This window comes from Muscardinus avellanarius (genome assembly GCF_963383645.1).
Source record: "Muscardinus avellanarius genome assembly, chromosome: 21".
In the NCBI taxonomy this organism is placed as follows: domain Eukaryota; kingdom Metazoa; phylum Chordata; class Mammalia; order Rodentia; family Gliridae; genus Muscardinus; species Muscardinus avellanarius.
Window position 1 is genome coordinate 18,054,816 of NC_137807.1, and position 17,742 is coordinate 18,072,557.

The 17,742-nt window shown below is 56.2% G+C and overlaps 1 protein-coding gene across 4 annotated transcripts in view; it reads left to right on the forward strand.

Annotated features, from left to right (window-relative positions):
• The window catches only part of AP1B1 (adaptor related protein complex 1 subunit beta 1), a gene marked incomplete at both ends in the record, with an annotated part of 35,826 nt that overhangs the window by 15,381 nt on the left and 2,703 nt on the right, over positions 1-17,742 (forward strand). Inside the window, 10 exons of one of the 4 annotated variants that reach the window (XM_080717323.1) lie at positions 2,992-3,112; positions 5,688-5,783; positions 6,691-6,806; positions 7,725-7,890; positions 9,658-9,756; positions 10,217-10,476; positions 11,031-11,232; positions 11,960-11,980; positions 12,493-12,636; positions 16,450-16,595. In XM_080717323.1, the coding sequence (XP_080573449.1) occupies positions 2,992-3,112; positions 5,688-5,783; positions 6,691-6,806; positions 7,725-7,890; positions 9,658-9,756; positions 10,217-10,476; positions 11,031-11,232; positions 11,960-11,980; positions 12,493-12,636; positions 16,450-16,595 (1,371 nt within the window). The remainder of the gene's footprint in view (positions 1-2,991; positions 3,113-5,687; positions 5,784-6,690; positions 6,807-7,724; positions 7,891-9,657; positions 9,757-10,216; positions 10,477-11,030; positions 11,233-11,959; positions 11,981-12,492; positions 12,637-16,449; positions 16,596-17,742) is intronic. The other 3 variants (XM_080717324.1, XM_080717325.1, XM_080717326.1) reach the window with 3 other exon arrangements.

The following is a 17,742-nucleotide window of genomic DNA, read 5'->3' on the forward strand; positions in this document are numbered from 1 at the left end:
CAGGGTCTCTTAAGCCAGTGAGGCTGGCTTCGAACCTGCGCCATCCTCCTTTCTCCACCTCCCAAGCGTGGGGATTACAAGCGTGCGCCACCACGCCTGGCTTATTTTAATATTTTAATCAATTAATTAATTTGGGAAGACAGTGCTAGGGATTGAACCCAGGGTTTTTTTGTTTGTTTGTTCTGTATTGGTGATGGAAACCATGGGCATTCTCTGAGTTATACTCTCAGCCCTATTTTTTTTATTCTTTATTTTTGAAACAGGGTCTCACTGTTTCAAGTTGCAAAGGGCCTCACTAAGTAGCAGAAGTTGTCTTTGAACCGCAGTCCTCCTGTTTCAGCCTCCCAAATGCTGGGATTACTAGTGTGTGCCACCACACTCAGTGAACTCAGGGCATTCTACATCTGAGCTACACTCCCCAGCCCTTTTTTTTTTTTTTTGGTACTGGGGATGGAATTCAGGGGCATTGTTACAAGTATGCACCACCATGCTTGACTCCTCTTTTATATTCTTTATTTTGAAACAGGGTCTTAGTTGCAGAGGGCCTCACTAAGTAGCTGAGGCTGGCCACAAACCTGCCATCCTCTCGTCTCAGCCTCCCAGATACTGGCATTACAAGGGTATACCACCATGCCCGGCTTCGAGACCCCATTTTAAAATAAAAAATAGGTCTGTGGTATAGCTCAGAGGTAGGACAACCCTGAGTTCAATCCCTAGTATCACACATACAGAGGTTTTACTGTGGGGCTTCTCCCAGCCCACAAAACCTTTCAGGATGCCGGGCATGGCGGCACACGCTTGTAATTCCAGCATTTAGGAGGCTGAGACTGGAGGATAGCGGTTCTTGGACAGCTTCAGTTACTTACAGAAGCCCTTAACAACTCAGTGAGACCCTGTTTCAAAATAAAGAATAAAAAATAGGGCCGGGGGTGTAGCTTGGAGGTAGAGTGCCCCTGGTTTCCATCCCCAGTACTGCAAAAAAACCCTTTCAGGAGTGGGTGTAGGAGTGTGGTCCCGTTATTCCTGGAGGCAGAGTCCAGAGCTCTGGCATTCACTGAGGCTGGAGGACTGGCACAGTGAGGAGCCCTGGGACTTGGCAGCCCTGCGGCCTGGGGGCGGCAGAGTGACACCATCAGTGCCACGTGGCCTGTGTCCCCGCCGCCCGTGAACGTGTCCACGGCTCCCACGGGAAGGGGCAGCCCCTGGGCGGGCAGGGCTGGGACAGCCTGGCCAGCGCTGGGTCTGCGGGCTCTCGGAGGGGTTTGGAGGGAGGGAGCCCTGCCTAGGGTTAGGCTCGGCCCCGAGTCCGCTTGCCTTTTTGGTCTATGGTTCACTCGGCACTCGGGACTCAGCAGAAACCTCAGCTGGCCCGCTGCCGACTGCAGGGCTCCAGAGAGCAGGACCTCCTGGGGTCGGCACACCTCCTTGTTGTGGCTTCAGCCTGGCTCTCAGTACGCTCTCGGGCCCAGAGGTACTGGTAGGACTGGGACATCCTGAAGATCTGGGAGGTGCTGGGGACCGCTGTCCAGGTGTCTAGCCTCCACGTTGCAGTGTAGGTCTGACACACCACTGCCCTTGGGGCACTGGATTTAATAAGGCATGGGGACTTGTAGATCCAGATCAGCAGGAAAGCTTGCTGAGCTATATTTAACATGGTAAATCTCTTAAGAAGTTGTCCATGCTGCTCGGGCGTGACCTGGCCCTGCCCTGAAGCATGGTCAGGCAACTTTTACCAAGTCCTGATGCAGAGACCATCCTCTCGCTCCCCAGCCTGTGGTCCTGGAGCGCGACAGGCTCCTCACGGGGTGGGGGTGGGGGTTACCAGCAAGTCCCACAGGATGCAACATACGGTTGTTCTCCTGGCTGAGGTGTATTGGAGCAGTGCAGCTGGATCATGAGGGCAGAGACGGAGTGGGGGATCCACAGAAGGCTTCTGCCTGGTCCCTTCTACCTCGGGTGCCCCACAGACCCTGCTCCTCCCCCAGCAACAAAGTACAGGAGCGTGTGGGGGTTTTCTGCCCAGGGCAGCCTTGAGCACCCATGGTTTTTACTGGGGGAAGCCACCAAAGTGTCCAGTTCCAAGACGGAATGCAAACGTTGAGCCTAAAACATTGTTAGCCAGGTATAGTGGCACACACCTTGTAATCCCAGTACTTGGGAAGCTGAGACAGAAAGAGCACAGTTTCGAGGCTAGCCCTAGCAACCTAGTGAGACCCTGTTTCAAAGTAAAAAATAAAATAGGGCCAGGCATGGTGGTGCACATTTGTAATCCCAGCATTCGGGAGGCCGAGACCTGAGGATCGCAGTTCGCGGACAGCCTCAGCTACTTAGTGAGACCCTGTTTCAAAATAAAGAATTAAAAAAAAAAAACAGAGTGGGGGTATAGCTTGAAAGCCAAATGCCCCTGGGTCCCATTAAAAAAATTAAAAAATAAATAACTAAAATAGGACTGAGGGTGTGGCTTGGAGGTCGAATGCCCATGGGTTCAATCCCTCCCAACCCCCCTCCACACACACACACTGTACAGATAGTCAAGGTACAGTCAGCCACCGTGATTCAAAGAACAAGGCAAATGCTCCAGAAGTCTGTCATGATACGCCAGGCCTTTCTAGGATTAGCAGATCCAGGCCTATTGTGGTAACACTTTCCTATACAGGGTCATTCCCATTTCACAGGTGAGGAAACAGGCCCAAGGTCACAAGCTGACATTGGAGCCCTCGCCCTTTGCCTGCTGCCCTCGAATGTGAACTGTGTCTCGCTGCACTCCCTCCTCCCTTCCTGAGATGTGATCGTGTGGGCAGTAGCCAGGCAGAACCTCGCCCAGACTGTCAGTGGGCCCTCTGCCTAGGAACACGCAGCCCCGGTGGGGCTCTGCTTCCCTGGATGTCAGGCTCCACCTCCAATCCCAGAAAGGTCCCAGTAGATGTGGAGGGTTTTCTCACAGGGCTTGTGCCTTGCTTTTTGCTCTCTGGGCATCTGTCCTGCCTCCAGGCCTGAGATCCTGAAGCATGAGATGAAGGTCTTCTTCGTGAAGTACAATGACCCCATCTACGTGAAACTGGAGAAGCTGGATATCATGATCCGCTTGGCCTCACAGGCCAACATCGCCCAGGTGAGCAGGGCAGTGGTCCAGGCATGCGGTTCATCTCTGTTGCCCACTGGCTTTGGTCTCTGGGCCAACTCATCGTTCTTACAGTCATAGTTCATCTTATGGAGAGTGTTTAGCGTGGGGCCTAGAGTTCTGTTTAAAAAAAAAAAAAAACTAGTACTTTTATGACTAAAGAACGTTCTCAACTGGGCGCAACACAGCGGCATATGCCTATCTATGATACCAGTAAGAAGACTGAAGGAACACTGGGGGTGGTGCCACACACTTGTAATCCCAATTCTTGGGAGGCTACAACAGAAGGATCACAGGTTCAAAGCCAGCCTCAACAACTTAGCAAGATCTTGTTTCCAAATAAAAAATAAAAACATGTCTGGGGGGTATAGCCTGGAAGGAGAAGGCCCCTGTGTTCCATCCCCAGTACCACAAAAATAAATAAATAAAAAGAAGACCAGAGATCACAGGGGTTCGATATTTAGCAGAATATGAGACCCTGTTTTCGTGTGTGTGTGTGTGTGTGTGTGTGTGTGTGTGTGTGTGTGTGTGTGTATTGAATCCAGAGGCAAGAGACGTTCTACCTTAGAGCCATACCCCTAGCCTGATTTTCCCCCCCTTGGTGGTACTGGGGATGGAGCCCTTCTACCTCTGGGCTACACTCCCAGACCTTTTTTTTTTTTTTTTTTTTTTCCGGTGGTACTGAGGTTCCTGGAAGCCCTTCTACCTCTGGACTACACTCCCAGACCTATTTTTTATTTTTGAAGCAGGATCTCTTATGCCAGCACACCTGGCTTCGAACCTGCGAGATCCTCCTGTCTCTGCCTCCCAAGCGGGATTACAAGCGTGCGCCATCACGCCCGGCTATTTTTCTATTTTTTAAATTTGGAAACAGGGTCTCTTAAGCCAGCAAGGCTGACTTCAAACCTGTACGATCCTCCTGTCTCTGGCTCCCAAGCGCGGGGATATCAAGTGTGCACCACCACGCCTGGCTCCGATTTTATTTCTTATTTAGAAACAGGGTCTCCTTAGATTGCTAAGAGTCTTTCTATGTTGCTGAGGCTGGCTATGAACCTGTGACCCTCCTGTCTCAGCCTCCCAAGTACTTGGATTACAGGTGTGCCACCACACCCAGCTTTTTTTTTTCTACCTTTCCTACCATTCTACCTTTAAGCTAGCCTTGCCCTTATTATTCTTAGTTTGGAAACAGGGTCTCACTTGGTTGCTAAGAAGCTTGCTATGTTGCTGAGGCTGCCCTCAAACATGAGATCCTTCTTTCTCAGCCTCCCAAGTACTGGAATTACAGACATTCCACCATGGCTGACTTTCAGAGATAGAATGCCCCTGGGTTTAATTCCCAGAACCACACGCAAAAAAAAAAAAAAAAAAAAAAAAAAGGAAAGAAAGAGCCAGGTGTGACAGTACATGCTTGTAATCCCAGTACTAGGGAGGCGGAGACAGGAGGATTTCAGGTTCAAAGCCAGCCTCAGCTACTTAGTGAGACCCTATTTCAAAATAAAGAATATAAGCATGCTTATAATCCCAGCATTTGGGAGGCTGAGACTGGAGGATCGGATCGTGGTTTGTGGACAGCCTCAGCTACTTAGTGAGGCCCTCTGCAACTCAGTGAGACCCGGTTTCAAAATAAAGAATAAAAAATAGGGCAGGAAGCCGGGCGTGGTGGCACACGCTTGTAATCCTAGCATTCGGGAGGCTGAGACAGGAGGATCGCGGTTCATGGACAGCTTCAGCTACTTAGTGAGGCCCTCTGTAACTTAGTAAGACCCTGTTTCAAAATAAAGAATAAAAATAGGGCAGGGGGTGTAGCTCAGAGGTCAAATGCCCCTGGATCCCATCCCCACACCCGCCAAAAAAAAAAAAAAACAGGGCAGGAGGTGCAGCTCAGAGGTCGAATCCCCCTGGGTTCCACCCCCAGACCCGCAAAAAAAAAAAAAAAAAAGATGAAAAATAGGGATGAGGGTGCAGCTTGGAGGTAGAAGGCCCCTGCGTTCAGTCCCTGGTACCTCAAAAGAAAAAGAGAAAGAATGTTTTCCTGAGGCAGGAGGATTGCAAGTTCAAAACCATTTTGGCATCTTATTGAGATCCTGGGTTCAGCCATATAGTTCAGTGATAGAGTGCCCCTGGGTTCAGTCCACAATACTGCCCAAAAAATTAAAACTGAACATGTTTTTCCAAGACAGGCATAGTGGTACATGCTTACAATCCCAGCTACTTGGGAGACTGAAGCAGGAAGATCGTAAGTTCAGAGCCAGCCTGGGCAACTTAGTGAGACCCTTTCTCAAAATAAAAATAATAAAAGGTTTGGAGGTCTAGCCCACTGATAAAGCAGTTACCTAGCATGTGAGGCCCTGAATTCAACTTCTATATCACACACACAGACAAAACAATGGTAGTATTACCTAGATGGTCCTAAACCAATTATTGTCCAGCCGTCCGTTTAGTCATTCCCGGCCTCCCCTTTGGGAGCACCGCATAGTCCCCCTGGAGTAGGAGGAGAATCCATTCCTCTGGGGCCCTGCATTCTGCAGCCCAGCAGTGTTCTAAGAGGGTCTGGTTTGGGTCCCAGGTGTTGGCCGAGCTGAAAGAGTATGCGACGGAAGTGGATGTGGATTTTGTACGGAAGGCCGTGCGCGCCATCGGCCGCTGCGCCATCAAGGTGGAGGTGAGGAGGCCCTGAGACCCTTCCTGGGCTGGGGGAGAGGTGGGGAGCTGCCACCGGGCTGACGCTGCAGAATCTGCCCGCCACTGTGTCTCAGGAGACCCCCGGGTCACCAGGGTTGATGTGGATGAAGTTAATAATCAGCGTTCTCCTGCAGCCGTAGGAGCTGGGGCCCTGGGAGACTTAGCTTCTTCCCACGGAGCTTCGGAGCAGGGGCTCTGCCAGTTAGCTGCTTCGGTATATCCTGGTGCAGGTGCCCAGAGGCTCCAATCCCCCAGGCTGCTCCATACCCCGTGTCCTGGGACTTCACTCCTCCCCTTCCCTACTGAGGGAGGTGTTCCTTGACCCAGAGCTAGACTGCCCTTAAATGAGTCCTCTTGGGCCCGGCAGATCCCGGGACAGCCCTGACCCGTGAGGCGTTGTAAGGCTTTTCCCTTTGGTGCTTGTGATGCCACCCCAGAAGCCCTGCCCACAAGGCTGGCCCACACAGAAACCTCATGAGTGCTTTGGGCCACAAAGTCCTTTTTTTTTTTTTTTCCCCCAAAAAAAGTAAGAGCAGTTGGTCAGGCTGAGGTGGAGTCACTCTGCCTTGCCGCTCAGCCTGGAAGAGCTCCAGGGACCTCCCGCTCCGGGAGCGCTGCCTGTTCTCCAGTCGCGCCTGTCTGCTTGGCCGTGCCAGCCCCAGCCATGATTAGCGCCTGTTCTCCAGTCGCGCTTGTCTGCTTGGCCGTGATTAGCGCTTGTTCTCCACTTGTCACCCACCCCGTTAGCAGGGAGTTCTGTTTTTGCGCTGTGATGAGGAAGGGGGTGACTAGTGACCTAGGCTCCGTGGTTCAGGCGGGGTCATGGCAGCTCTGTTGGAAAGGGGTCCGGGGACCTTACCCAGACCCTCGTCCTCTTCCTCCCACAGCAATCTGCAGAACGCTGCGTGAGCACACTGCTGGATCTGATCCAGACTAAGGTCAACTATGTGGTCCAGGAAGCCATCGTGGTCATTAAGGACATCTTCCGCAAGTACCCCAACAAGTAGGTCCTCGCGTCACCCAGTGAGGACAGTCGGCTGTGTGGGGCCCATGAGGGGCCTCCCTCCTCCTTGCTTCCTTTTGTCTCTTGTTTTTTCTTTTATCCCTGAGCTGGCCCTCCTCTGCTCCCCAAGGCCAAAATAAGAGCTACCATGTAGCAGATAAAACTCAAATCCTGCTGAGTATGGTGGTGCACACTTGTAATCCTGGCATTTGGGAGGCTGAGACAAGAGGATCGTGGTTCGTGGACAGCCTCAGCTACTACTTAGTGAGGCCCTTTGCAACTCAGTGAGACCCTGTTTCAAAATAAAGAATAAAAAATAGGGCTGAGGGGTGTAGCTTGGAGGTAGAATGCCCTTGGGTTCCATCCCCAGTACCACACACACACACACACCAAAAAAAACTCAAATCCCAGAGCTGAGGCAAGAGAATCACAAGTTTAAGGGCAGCCCAAGCAACATAGGCCTTTTCTCAAAATAGAAGGAGCTGGGTGTGGTGGCACAGGCTTGTAATCCCAGCATTTGGGAGGCTGAGACAGGAGGATCGTGATTTGCAGACAGCCTCAACTACTTAGTGAGACCCCTTGTAACTCAGTGAGCCCGTTTCAAAGTAAAAGTAAAAAAAAAACAGGGCTAAGGTGTAGCTCAGAGGTAGACTGCCCCTGGGTTCTATCCCTACCACACATACACACACACACATAGACACACACACACACACACACACACACACACACTATAAAACAAAATAAAAGGTCTTGGGATATAGCTTAGTGGTAGAGCACCCCTGTGTTCAATCCCCAGTACCAGAAGGGACAGAAGGGAGCCCACCTCTCGGGGTTCCTGGCTGCGCCTGTCCCGTGGCCACCGCCCGTCTGGCGCAGGCTTTCTCAGTGTCACACGCTGACGGTGCCCTGCTCTCCCAGGTATGAGAGTGTCATCGCCACACTGTGCGAGAACCTGGACTCCCTGGACGAGCCCGAGGCCCGGGCGGCCATGATCTGGATCGTAGGCGAGTACGCCGAACGGATTGACAATGCAGACGAGCTGCTGGAGAGCTTCCTTGAGGGCTTCCACGACGAGAGCACCCAGGTGAGCCTTCGTGGTCAGTGCGCGACGGCTGGCAGCTCCCCCTGCCCTAGCCCTCCCCTCACTGCATCGCAGTGTAGACACTGGCTCGCAGGGCTCCTGCGGCCCCTTTTCCTTAGCCACGGAAGATATGGGAGACAGGCCATGCTGCTGTGCGTGGAAGATGGGCAAGTCTCTGGGTTTAACTTTGTCTTTTCTTTGGGTAGGTAATCAATTGACTTTGTTCAAAATTGAAAAGATTCAGAGCTGGGCGTGGTGCTGCATGCTTCTAATCCCAACATTGGGGAGGCTGAGACAGGATCACGGTTCATGGCCAGCCTCAGCTACTTAGGCCATTTGCAACTCAGTGAGATCCTGTTTCAAAGTAAAGAATAAAAAATTGGGCTGGGGGTGTAGCTCAGAGGTAGACTGAGGTTGTTATCCCCAGTCCTGCAACAACAACAAAAACAATTGAAAAGGTTCAGAAGAGCCTAGTGGCCCACACTTGTGACCTCACTACTTGGGAGGCTGAAACAGGAGGATCACAGGTGTTCTGCCAGTCTTAGCTACTTAGCAAGGCCCTCCGCAACCTATTGAGACCGGTTCCAAATAAAAGAGTAAAATAGGGCTGGAGGTGTAGCTCAGAGGCAGAATACACCTGTTTTTTGCATTTGGGGGCCTTTTATTGGCGATTTCCATATCGCAAGGATATTGGGTGCTGAATCCCAGGAGCGCGCCGCAGCCCCCCATTCTGCCCCTGCAGTCACCTGCCCTGTGTACTAGGTAATTAAGCTGTTTGTGTCTACCTGCACCCTCCTGCTGGACAGCTCCAAGAGATGCAGCCAGCATCGCTCCGCCCACCTTCCCGCCAGAGACCTTTCTTTGGCATTTCCTCAGGCTGCCCTCTGATCCCAGGGCTGGCAGTAGTGAGCTGAGGCTAAGGAAGGACCATGTGTAGTGAACTGGCTTCGTATGAATGCATTTTCAGTCAGCGAGAGTCTAGATGCCTGCCGTACATCAGGCAGCAGACTCGGCGGTACTAGACATACAGCGGTGGCCCTGGCCAGGGGAGCTCAGCACCACGGGACAGCCCGCCTTCTGGCACGGTGGGGTGTGGGAGGAGATGCAGCAACTGGGCCTGGGGGTGGTTGTCGGCACGAGATCTGCGGGTGGCAAGAGGATTCCAAGTGAAAGAAAGGCTGGTGGAGGTACTCCGTTCTTCCGTGACAGCCCGGCTTACCACCGGGGCCTTGATGGCACCATCGCTGCCCTTGTCAGTCCCTTGAAGCATACCAGCCACGTGTGCTGCCCTTTTTTGGGGGGTCACTAGAGATTGAGCTGAGGGGCATTCTGCCTCTGAGCTACATCCCAGCCCTATTTTACTTTTTCTTGTGGTCTCGTCTCATTAAGTTGCTAAAACTGACCTCCAACCGGAAGTCCTCCTGTATCAGCCTCCCGCGTACTGGGATTACAGCATGCACCGCCACATCCGACCACATACCGCCCCTTGAAGCTGCGAGCCTCTGTGGTCCTATGGACCTGAGGCTCTGACAGGTGTCGAGGAGCCTGCCTGGGCAGCAGTAGTACAGTGCCCAGCTCTTTCCTGAGATTGACACAGGGCTATGCCCCTCAGCAGCATCAGCGCCCTGCTGCACTAGCCTATCTCGTGGCCATCCCCAAACCTGCAAAAGCCGTTCTTGGTTTCCAGGGACTTTGAACCCCTTGTCCTCCCAAACCATTATTTGGTTTCCCAAGTGAAGCCCCGCATTCTTCCCTCTGTCCCCCCTGCAGGTCCAGCTGCAGCTGCTGACAGCCATTGTGAAGCTCTTCCTGAAGAAGCCAACAGAGACCCAAGAGCTGGTGCAGCAGGTCCTCAGTTTGGCCACCCAGGTGTGTACCCAGCCTCCCCACTGGGCCCTCACAGCCTCGCTGCAGCAAGGGGGAGCATCGGTCCCAGAAGCCAGGCCTGGGAGTCAGTCTTACCCCTGGGAGTGTGGCCCCAGAGTAATCCGAAGACCCTCCCTTCAGGGCACCCGGAGTCTCAAAGTGAAGCTGAGACAGACTACAAATGGGGGGAGAGGGAGTCTGGGGCAGCAGGGTGTTTTCAGGCAGACTCGTATGGCAGGGGGAAATGGAGACAGGCATGCTCAGGGCCTGCGGGGGCAAGAGGGAGAACTACAGGGGCGAGCCGGGGCCGGGATGTGTCCACTGAAGCAGTCAGACATAGGCTCAGGACGCGCTCAGGATTGCTGCCGCTGCCAGCCCTGTGACCACACCCAGATGCTGGCTGCAGGAGCGTCTCCTGGCCTCGCGTGGGGAGGAGCTTCATGGCCTTCTCCCCCCACTCAAGGACTCAGATAACCCAGACCTGCGGGACCGTGGCTACATCTACTGGCGCCTGCTCTCCACGGACCCCGTGGCTGCCAAGGAAGTGGTGTTGGCCGAGAAGCCTCTCATCTCTGAAGAGACGGACCTCATTGAGCCCACACTGCTGGACGAGCTTATCTGCTACATCGGCACCCTGGCCTCCGTCTACCATAAGCCACCCAGCGCCTTTGTGGAGGGGGGCCGGGGTGTGGTGCACAAGAGCCTGCCACCCCGCACCGCCTCGTGAGTACGGCCGGTCATGGACTGTGCCTCCCGCCTGCTCCCTCTGTCCTGTGGCACAGGCACTCCGGCCTTGTGCGGCTTCCCCGGCAAGGCCTGAGTCTTGAGGCAAAGCATGATTCTAGTGACCTTCTACCCAGCACATCCAGGTGTGCGCTGGATGGCCTCATTTGATCCGTTAGCATCTAAGAGAAAATGGCCCCGTTTAGCAGAGGGGACAGTAGGCCCGGAGAGCTTGACCTGCAGGACCCCACCATTAGCAGAGCTAAGGCTCAGACCCAGCTGTCTGCCCCCAGAGCCATGTTCTCCCCCTCTTCTGCTGCCTCCGGGTGGCTGGTCTGGTCTGATGACGGTGTCCTCGAGGACAGGAATCTAGTTCCCTCCTTAGCGCAGGCCACAGAGTAAACACAGATGGCCTCCCCTTTCCCTCACACCTGTGGAGAGCCTCAAAGATGGGTCAAACCTGCAAATGGGGCGGCGGAGGGTCCACGAGGACAGCAAGGAGACGTCCCGGGAGGCCTAGCACCGCTGGCTGACCTCCCTTCTGTGTCTAGCAGGAGCGAGAGCACGGAGAGCCCTGAGACGGCCCCTACTGGAGCCCCCGCTGGCGAGCAGCCAGATGTCATCCCCACCCAGGGCGACCTGCTGGGCGACCTCCTCAACCTGGACCTCGGGCCCCCAGTGAGCGGCCCACCGCTGGCCGCCTCCTCAGTGCAGATGGGAGCTGTGGACCTTCTTGGCGGTGGCCTTGACAGCCTGGTATGTCCTGGGCCCCAGGGGTGGTGGTGGCAGTGTTCTTCATCGCCTGCTCCGCCTGGCACTCGCCAGTCCTTGCCTGTGTCACGTGGGTGAGCGTGTCGCTCCCTGCTGAAGAGGAGGTGAGCTGAGAAGACCCGGCTGCTTTCTGCTACTAAGTGCAGAGGCCAGCTTGACTCCCTGGCTGGCCTGCTCAGGGCCATCCTGGCCCCTTCCTTCAGTTCTGTCTGCAGTTGGCTTTGTCCTATGGGGATGTCCTGCGTTCGAGCAACCAGACCGGTGTCCACTCACCATAAGGCTATGCCAGTCGGGGTCTGCAGCCCAGCCAGGCCTCTCGGGAAAGGCTCCAGAGAGCTCAGGACAGACTTGCCCTCTGTGGTCTGGCGTCTCCCCAGGGCTGCTTCAGGCAGCCTCGGGGCCATGTGTGGGCAGCTGAGTCTCCCAGACCCAGCTCAGGTGCACAGGGTTACAGTGCAGACAGGAGTCAGGCCGTCAGCCCCGGTGGGGCCAGGGCAGGAAGGGCTGTGGCACAGGAAGCCAGGGTGGCGGGCGAGGCTGCGGGGGCATGCCCTCCCGAGGGCCAGAGCCAGGGCCTCAAACCAAGCTTATCTTGGGCCACAGTTGACTAATCTCTCTCTCCCTCTCTCTTGTCTCTCTATGTCGTCCTTCTTGGCTTTTCTGTCTGCATGTCGCTGCCTGTTCTCTTCACCCTGCCTGCTTCCGCTGGGAGATGGGGGATGAGCCTGAAGGGGTACGGTTCACCCCCGTGTCACCAAGCCTTCGTTCCTGCTGATCCTCCTCCGAGCTCTGGCCCAGCATCCCAAGGGGCGGGCGATGGCATAGCAGTCCTCCCATGCCGAGCCCTGTGTGGTGTTCCAGCAGCCTCTGCTTTGATCTCCCGGCATCCAGTTGCTACTGGGCCCTATACCCGTGAATTCTTCGCTCCGTTCTCTCCGCCCATGACAGACTGCTTTGTTGTCCAGAGGGTTGCAGGCCCCCTCGGTCCCCACAGTGCCTCTCCTGGACGAGAGCTGTGGCCTGCTGAGCACAGCAAGCCCGGTAGTGCGTGGGGTCCCTCCCGTCCCTGGGCTGAGTCCTTCACAGGTCACCTCTAAGATTCAGGCTTGCAGGGCACGGGCAGACTTGGCCTCCCTTCTGCCCACTCGGAGCCCATCTCGCCCACCCCCACTGTTCCCAAGCACTCCACGCCCCTCAGGGCCCTACCTCTGGTGCCTGCCTCTGACCCTTCCTCTTCCTTTCCAGATTGGAGACACCAGCTTTGGGCCTCCCCCAGCAGCAGCAGTACCAGCGAGGCTAGGAGCACCCACCAGCAGTGGCCTGAGTGACCTCTTTGACCTGACCAGTGGTGTGGGCACCCTGTCAGGGTTCTACGTGGCTCCCAAAGCAGTAAGTGCCTCGCCTCCCTCGGGGCGGGAAGGAGAAGTTGGAGTCTGGCGCGTGGCTCCCTCAGCGGCCCCTGTCAGGGAGTTGGCTCAAGCCAGCGCTGCTGAGAGAAGCCGGCGTGGGAGCCCACGGGTGTGGAGGCTTCCCAGAGCAGGGCTGGCTGCGCACAGGCCAGCCGGGGTTAGCTGAGCACACCTGGCCGCCTCTGGGCACCATGAGACCCAGCATCTCGGCTATGAAGGACATTTTACATTGTCCCCTTCTTTACCCCAAAGAAAATCGGTGGATGGCACAGCCTGCCTGCATGTAGAATTTAAAAAACAGATGCCATCACTGCATAAGGAAGACAAAGGCAAGAGGACACCAGTGTGTCTCGGTGTTGCAAGCGCCTAGGCCCGCTCGCTGCTGGCCCCAGACATGGGCCGAGGTTGGACAGCAGCGCGTGGTGTGACAGCTTGGGCACCGCGCATGCTGTGACCACCGTGCTGTGCGTTTCTGAGACAGTCACTGATTTCCAGTTGAGTTCTGAATGAGACAAAGAGCAGGCTCCCCTTGGCTCACACTCCTGGGAATTTCAGCGTGTGTGTGTGTGTGTGTGTGTGTGTGTACTTATGTACATACATGTGAGTACATACACACAAGTGCTCACACATCATGCAGAAAATGCTCCACAAATACAGACAGTTGCTTGTTGTGGGAACAGTTGTCCGTGTGGCAGAATGTTCAGCATTCTTGATTCCAGCCCACGAGACATTGTTCCACCTGGAGATGCCCTGCAAGTACCCACTCTGCTACCCAGCGTAGCAGCACCCTGGGACCCCTAGCTAGACCAGAGATTCGCATAGAAGGGCGCGGTCCCGGGGCCAGCTGAGTCCAGTGAGAGCCGTTGAACGGGTTGAGCTGAGCACTGAGCCTGATTTGCACTTAGGAGCGGCTCTGGCTGTGGAGCCCAAAGAGACTGGCAGGGCACTGCTGGCGCCGGGCAGGGACAGGAGCTTGTGGGGGATGGGCTGGAGCGCCCCAGGATGTTCTGACTTGAGCAACCAGGCGACAGGCGGTGCTGAGATGAGATGGACACGGGGTCCTGAGCTCAGGGTGTGAGGATAGGGGTCCTGGAGCCAGGAGAGCCCAGGTGGACCACATGGTCAGCGTCAGATCCCCACCACCACGGAGCTACCCTCCCTGGAGCACTCTGCAGGTGGCTTTAGGGGACAGGGAGGTGCTAGCTGTGCCTGCCGTGGTGGCGCCAGGACCCCAGGCCACCCCCGCACAGTCTGGCTCCCAAGAGCCTCCGGGACAGCAGCTCTGCCGAGTGTCAGTGCGCAGCAGGCAATGTGCCAGCCGTCCACACACCCTCCCACGCGTCCCCTGTGCCTCATGCTGTCCTCCCAGCGCACAGCTGAGAAATCCACGCGCCTCTGCCATAGACAGTGCTGGGAGGGACAGTGCCTGGAACTGAGCTCAGGACGGGGACACATCTTTGTGACTGCTCCTTAACCCTGTCTGCACAGGCCTTAACATCCCGGGTTGCTAATCATCCACAGGACCAGAGAACACAGCATGGGTGCTGTGGACTAAGGCACACGCCGGCCTACACCCATGGGAGCCCAGTGTCTCAGGGGAGGCAGGATGGGATGACTTGGCCCGGCGGTGCTGCTTCTACCAGCACCCACAGCTACCAGCAACGTAAAACCATGAGCTGGCTGGCATGGTGGTGCACACCTATAATCCCAGTACTCAGGAGGGGGAGACAGAAGGATTGCAGGTCAGGACCAGCTTCAGCAACTTAGCAAGACCCTGCTTCAATGTAAAAATAAAAAGATCTAGGAGTACCGGGTTTGGTGGCCCATGTTTTTGATCCTAGTACTTAGGAGGCTGAGACGGGAGGATCCCAGGTTTTTAGCCAGCCTCAACAACTTTGTGAGGCCCTCTGCAACTTAGTGAGACCCTGTCTCAAAATAAAAAATAAAATATGGCTGAGGGTGTAGATCAGAGGTAGAAAGCTTCTGGTTTCAATTCCTAATACCAAAGGAAAAAATATTTTTAAAAAAATGGCTGGGAGTGTAGCTTGGTGATACCAGCTTGCCTAGCGCTCACTACCCCAGTGACGACGCATAGAAAGATAGAAAAGAGGGAGAGGTGGGGAGAGAGAACCAGGGCCTGGTGGGTAGGCGGGGCGGGCGCCAGCCTGGGCCAGGGCAGGGCTCTCCCTGCTCCCTGATGCCAGTCAGCTGGGAACCAAGGCAGGTGCCCAGCCCACGTCTCCAGGGCATAATGCAGAGGGCCGGCCAGGTGAGGTGGGGGCTTCCAAGCAGAGACTGATGGTGTGGGGTCTCGCCTGGATTGGGCCCGGGCGTGGAGGCAGCACTGCAAGATTGAAAGGTGTGTTCCAGGACGCCATGAACACACTTGCATTTTACAAGCCGCCTCTGGCTGCTGAGAAAGGCAATGGGGCGCTGCCTGATGGCGCCGGCACCCAGGGAGGGGATCTGGGGAGGGCGGCAGCACAGGCCTAGGCGGGTCCCTGGAGCAGGAGTGGAGGCCCGCAGGCAGGTGTAGGAAGTGGCATTGGCCAGACTTGGGCCGCACGGCTGCCAGGGAGATTTGCTGGGACTGGAGACTTTTTTTTTTTTTTTTTTTTTTTTTTAGGCACTGGGGATGGAACCCAGGGGCATTTTACCTCAGAGCTACTCTCCCAGCCCTATTTTTTATTCTTCATTTTGAAACAGGGTCTCACTGAGTTGCAGAGGGCCTCACTAAGTAGCTGAGGCTGTCCACGACCCCAGATCCTCCTGTCTCAGCCTCCCGAATTCTGGGATGACAAGTGTGCGCCACCACGCCCAGCTCGACCGGAGCCTCTTGACACGAGGGGCCAGTGAGTCACCCAAGGGGACTGGCAGCCCTAGAGGATCTGCTCGTGTCCACAGGGCGACAGCGGCGATGCCTTCGCAGGCAGGGCTGTAACCCCTGCTGTGCGTCCTGTGCCTGCGCCCTGGACATCAGCTCCACGCCAGACTGAACCAGGATGAGAAGATAAGAGCAAAGCCCTTCCCTCCAGGCCCCGAGCAGGACAGGCGGGCGCACAGGCCGCCTTCACCCGCCTCTGTCACGGGGCCACGAGGGCCTGGAGGCGGGCAGCTCTTGGGCTGAGACTGTTGGCAAGGTCGCCAAGCAGCGATGGCCCGTCAAGTAGGAGGCCCTTTGGGCACTGTCCTTGGTCAGGCAGCCTCATGCAGGGAGGACAGGCTGTGACGGCCAGGGCAGACTCAGACGCTGGCCAGGGTCCAGGATGCCACGTCCTTGATTTGTCAGGAGGCTGGCGGGCCTGTCTCGCTGCCTCCCTCGGCCCTGCTTCCTGCGTGTTTACTTCTCTGACCTCTGAAGACCCGGTCGTCCTTGAGCACACCAAGTGCTGCTCCATCCCTGACTGTCTGGTGGCCGCACGGTGGCCAGCCCTAGGTGGGGCGCGGGATCGGCTCACTCTGAGATACCTGGTTATGGCTGGGTGTGGTGGTGCATGTCAGTAATCCCAGAACTTGGAAGGCTGAGACAGGAGGATCACAGGTTTGAGGCCAGCCCAGCAACTTAGTGAGACCCTGTTTCAAAATAAAAAGGGCTGGGGGTGCAGCATGGAGGTAGACTGTCCCTGAGTTTAATTCCTGTACCACAAAGAGAGAAAAAGATACCTGGTGGTTCCTTAGTGGTGAGGGCAGGCATGGTTGATCTGGGAGGGACATTCAGGAAAAAGGAAAAGGAGCCCCATGTGGGCTGCTGGGAAAAGGCATCCACCAGCCCTGCCCTGCCCTCTGTCTGCAGGTCTGGCTCCCAGCCATGAAGGCCAAGGGGCTGGAGATCTCGGGCACCTTCACCCGCCAGGTGGGCTCCATCTCCATGGACCTGCAGCTGACCAACAAAGCCCTGCAGGTCATGACGGACTTTGCCATCCAGTTTAATCGCAACAGGTGAGCTCCCAGGCCAGCCGAGAGTCCACACCGGCCTGCGGGCAGGGCTCAGGCCAAGGCTCTTGACTGCAGTGGCCTTTCCCCAGTGGCCACTTGACAGGGCTCCACAGCGCCAGCCCAGGTGGGAAGGGCATGTCCCTCCTCTAGCCCCAGCCAGCCTGTGGCTTGGATCGCAGGCCTCTCCGGGCTCTGGTGCCTCCTGTGTCAGGGCCACCAAGAAGACAGGTGGGGAATGGCCCCAGGTCAGATAGCCAGGGCCTCTGGAGCGATGGCGGCTGCCCAGGCCCCTCACCCGCCAGGCCAGCTAGGCCAGGGCTCTCTGGGGACCCACGCAGCCCCTCCTGATGATCCCTCTTCCTGAGCGGCTCCAGTGATGAGCAAACTGAGCCTCTAAGAAGTTGACTGAAGGGGCTGCCCCCTTGGAGAGCCCGGCCCGACCCCTGGCAGCCAGACGCTGGGCAGCCCTGCCACTCCCCAGGGGACCCCGGAGCCCTGGAGGCTCTCCCAGCTGCTGGGGGTGGTCCCAACCATGGCTCGGGGCAAACCTACCATGCACTCAGCCCTTCCGGGGTAGCACGTGTTGTCTCAGTGGCACCACCCGCCGCCCAGTAAACGTGATGTCATTTCCCCTGTTTAACTGGTCGCGGTACCTGGGGATAGAGGGCACCTTGCCTAGGGCCACGCAGCTGGCTGTGGTGGAACTCCCAGGAAAGCCCGCGGGGCCGAGGCACCCTGTAGCCTAGGGTCCCCACAGGACTGTCCGCTGGGTCTAGGCAAGTTTGACTGTCCTCGTGGGTAGAGAGCACAGCTGGGGCCAGGTGCGGATACTTAGAGGTCCAGTTGACATGGAGGGCTGGACGTGGGCCTGTCCTCCTGAGGCCCCACGTCCCCGTCCTTGGCTTTGCGAGGATAGGTTTGGCATGCTGGCACACACCCAGCCTGAGCCCACAGAGCGCTCAGTCCAGGTCCCGTCCATACGACTCGCCTAACTTCAGGAGCCTGTGGCGCATCCTCACGTGAGGGGCTCTTCCTAACTGGGGCTCATGCCCACATGCTGCGCTTCAGAGAAGCAGGGCTTTATTTGGCATTATTTGGGAGGCTGAATCTGTGGCCCCACGTGACCTGGCCTGTCCAGCACAAGGAAGTC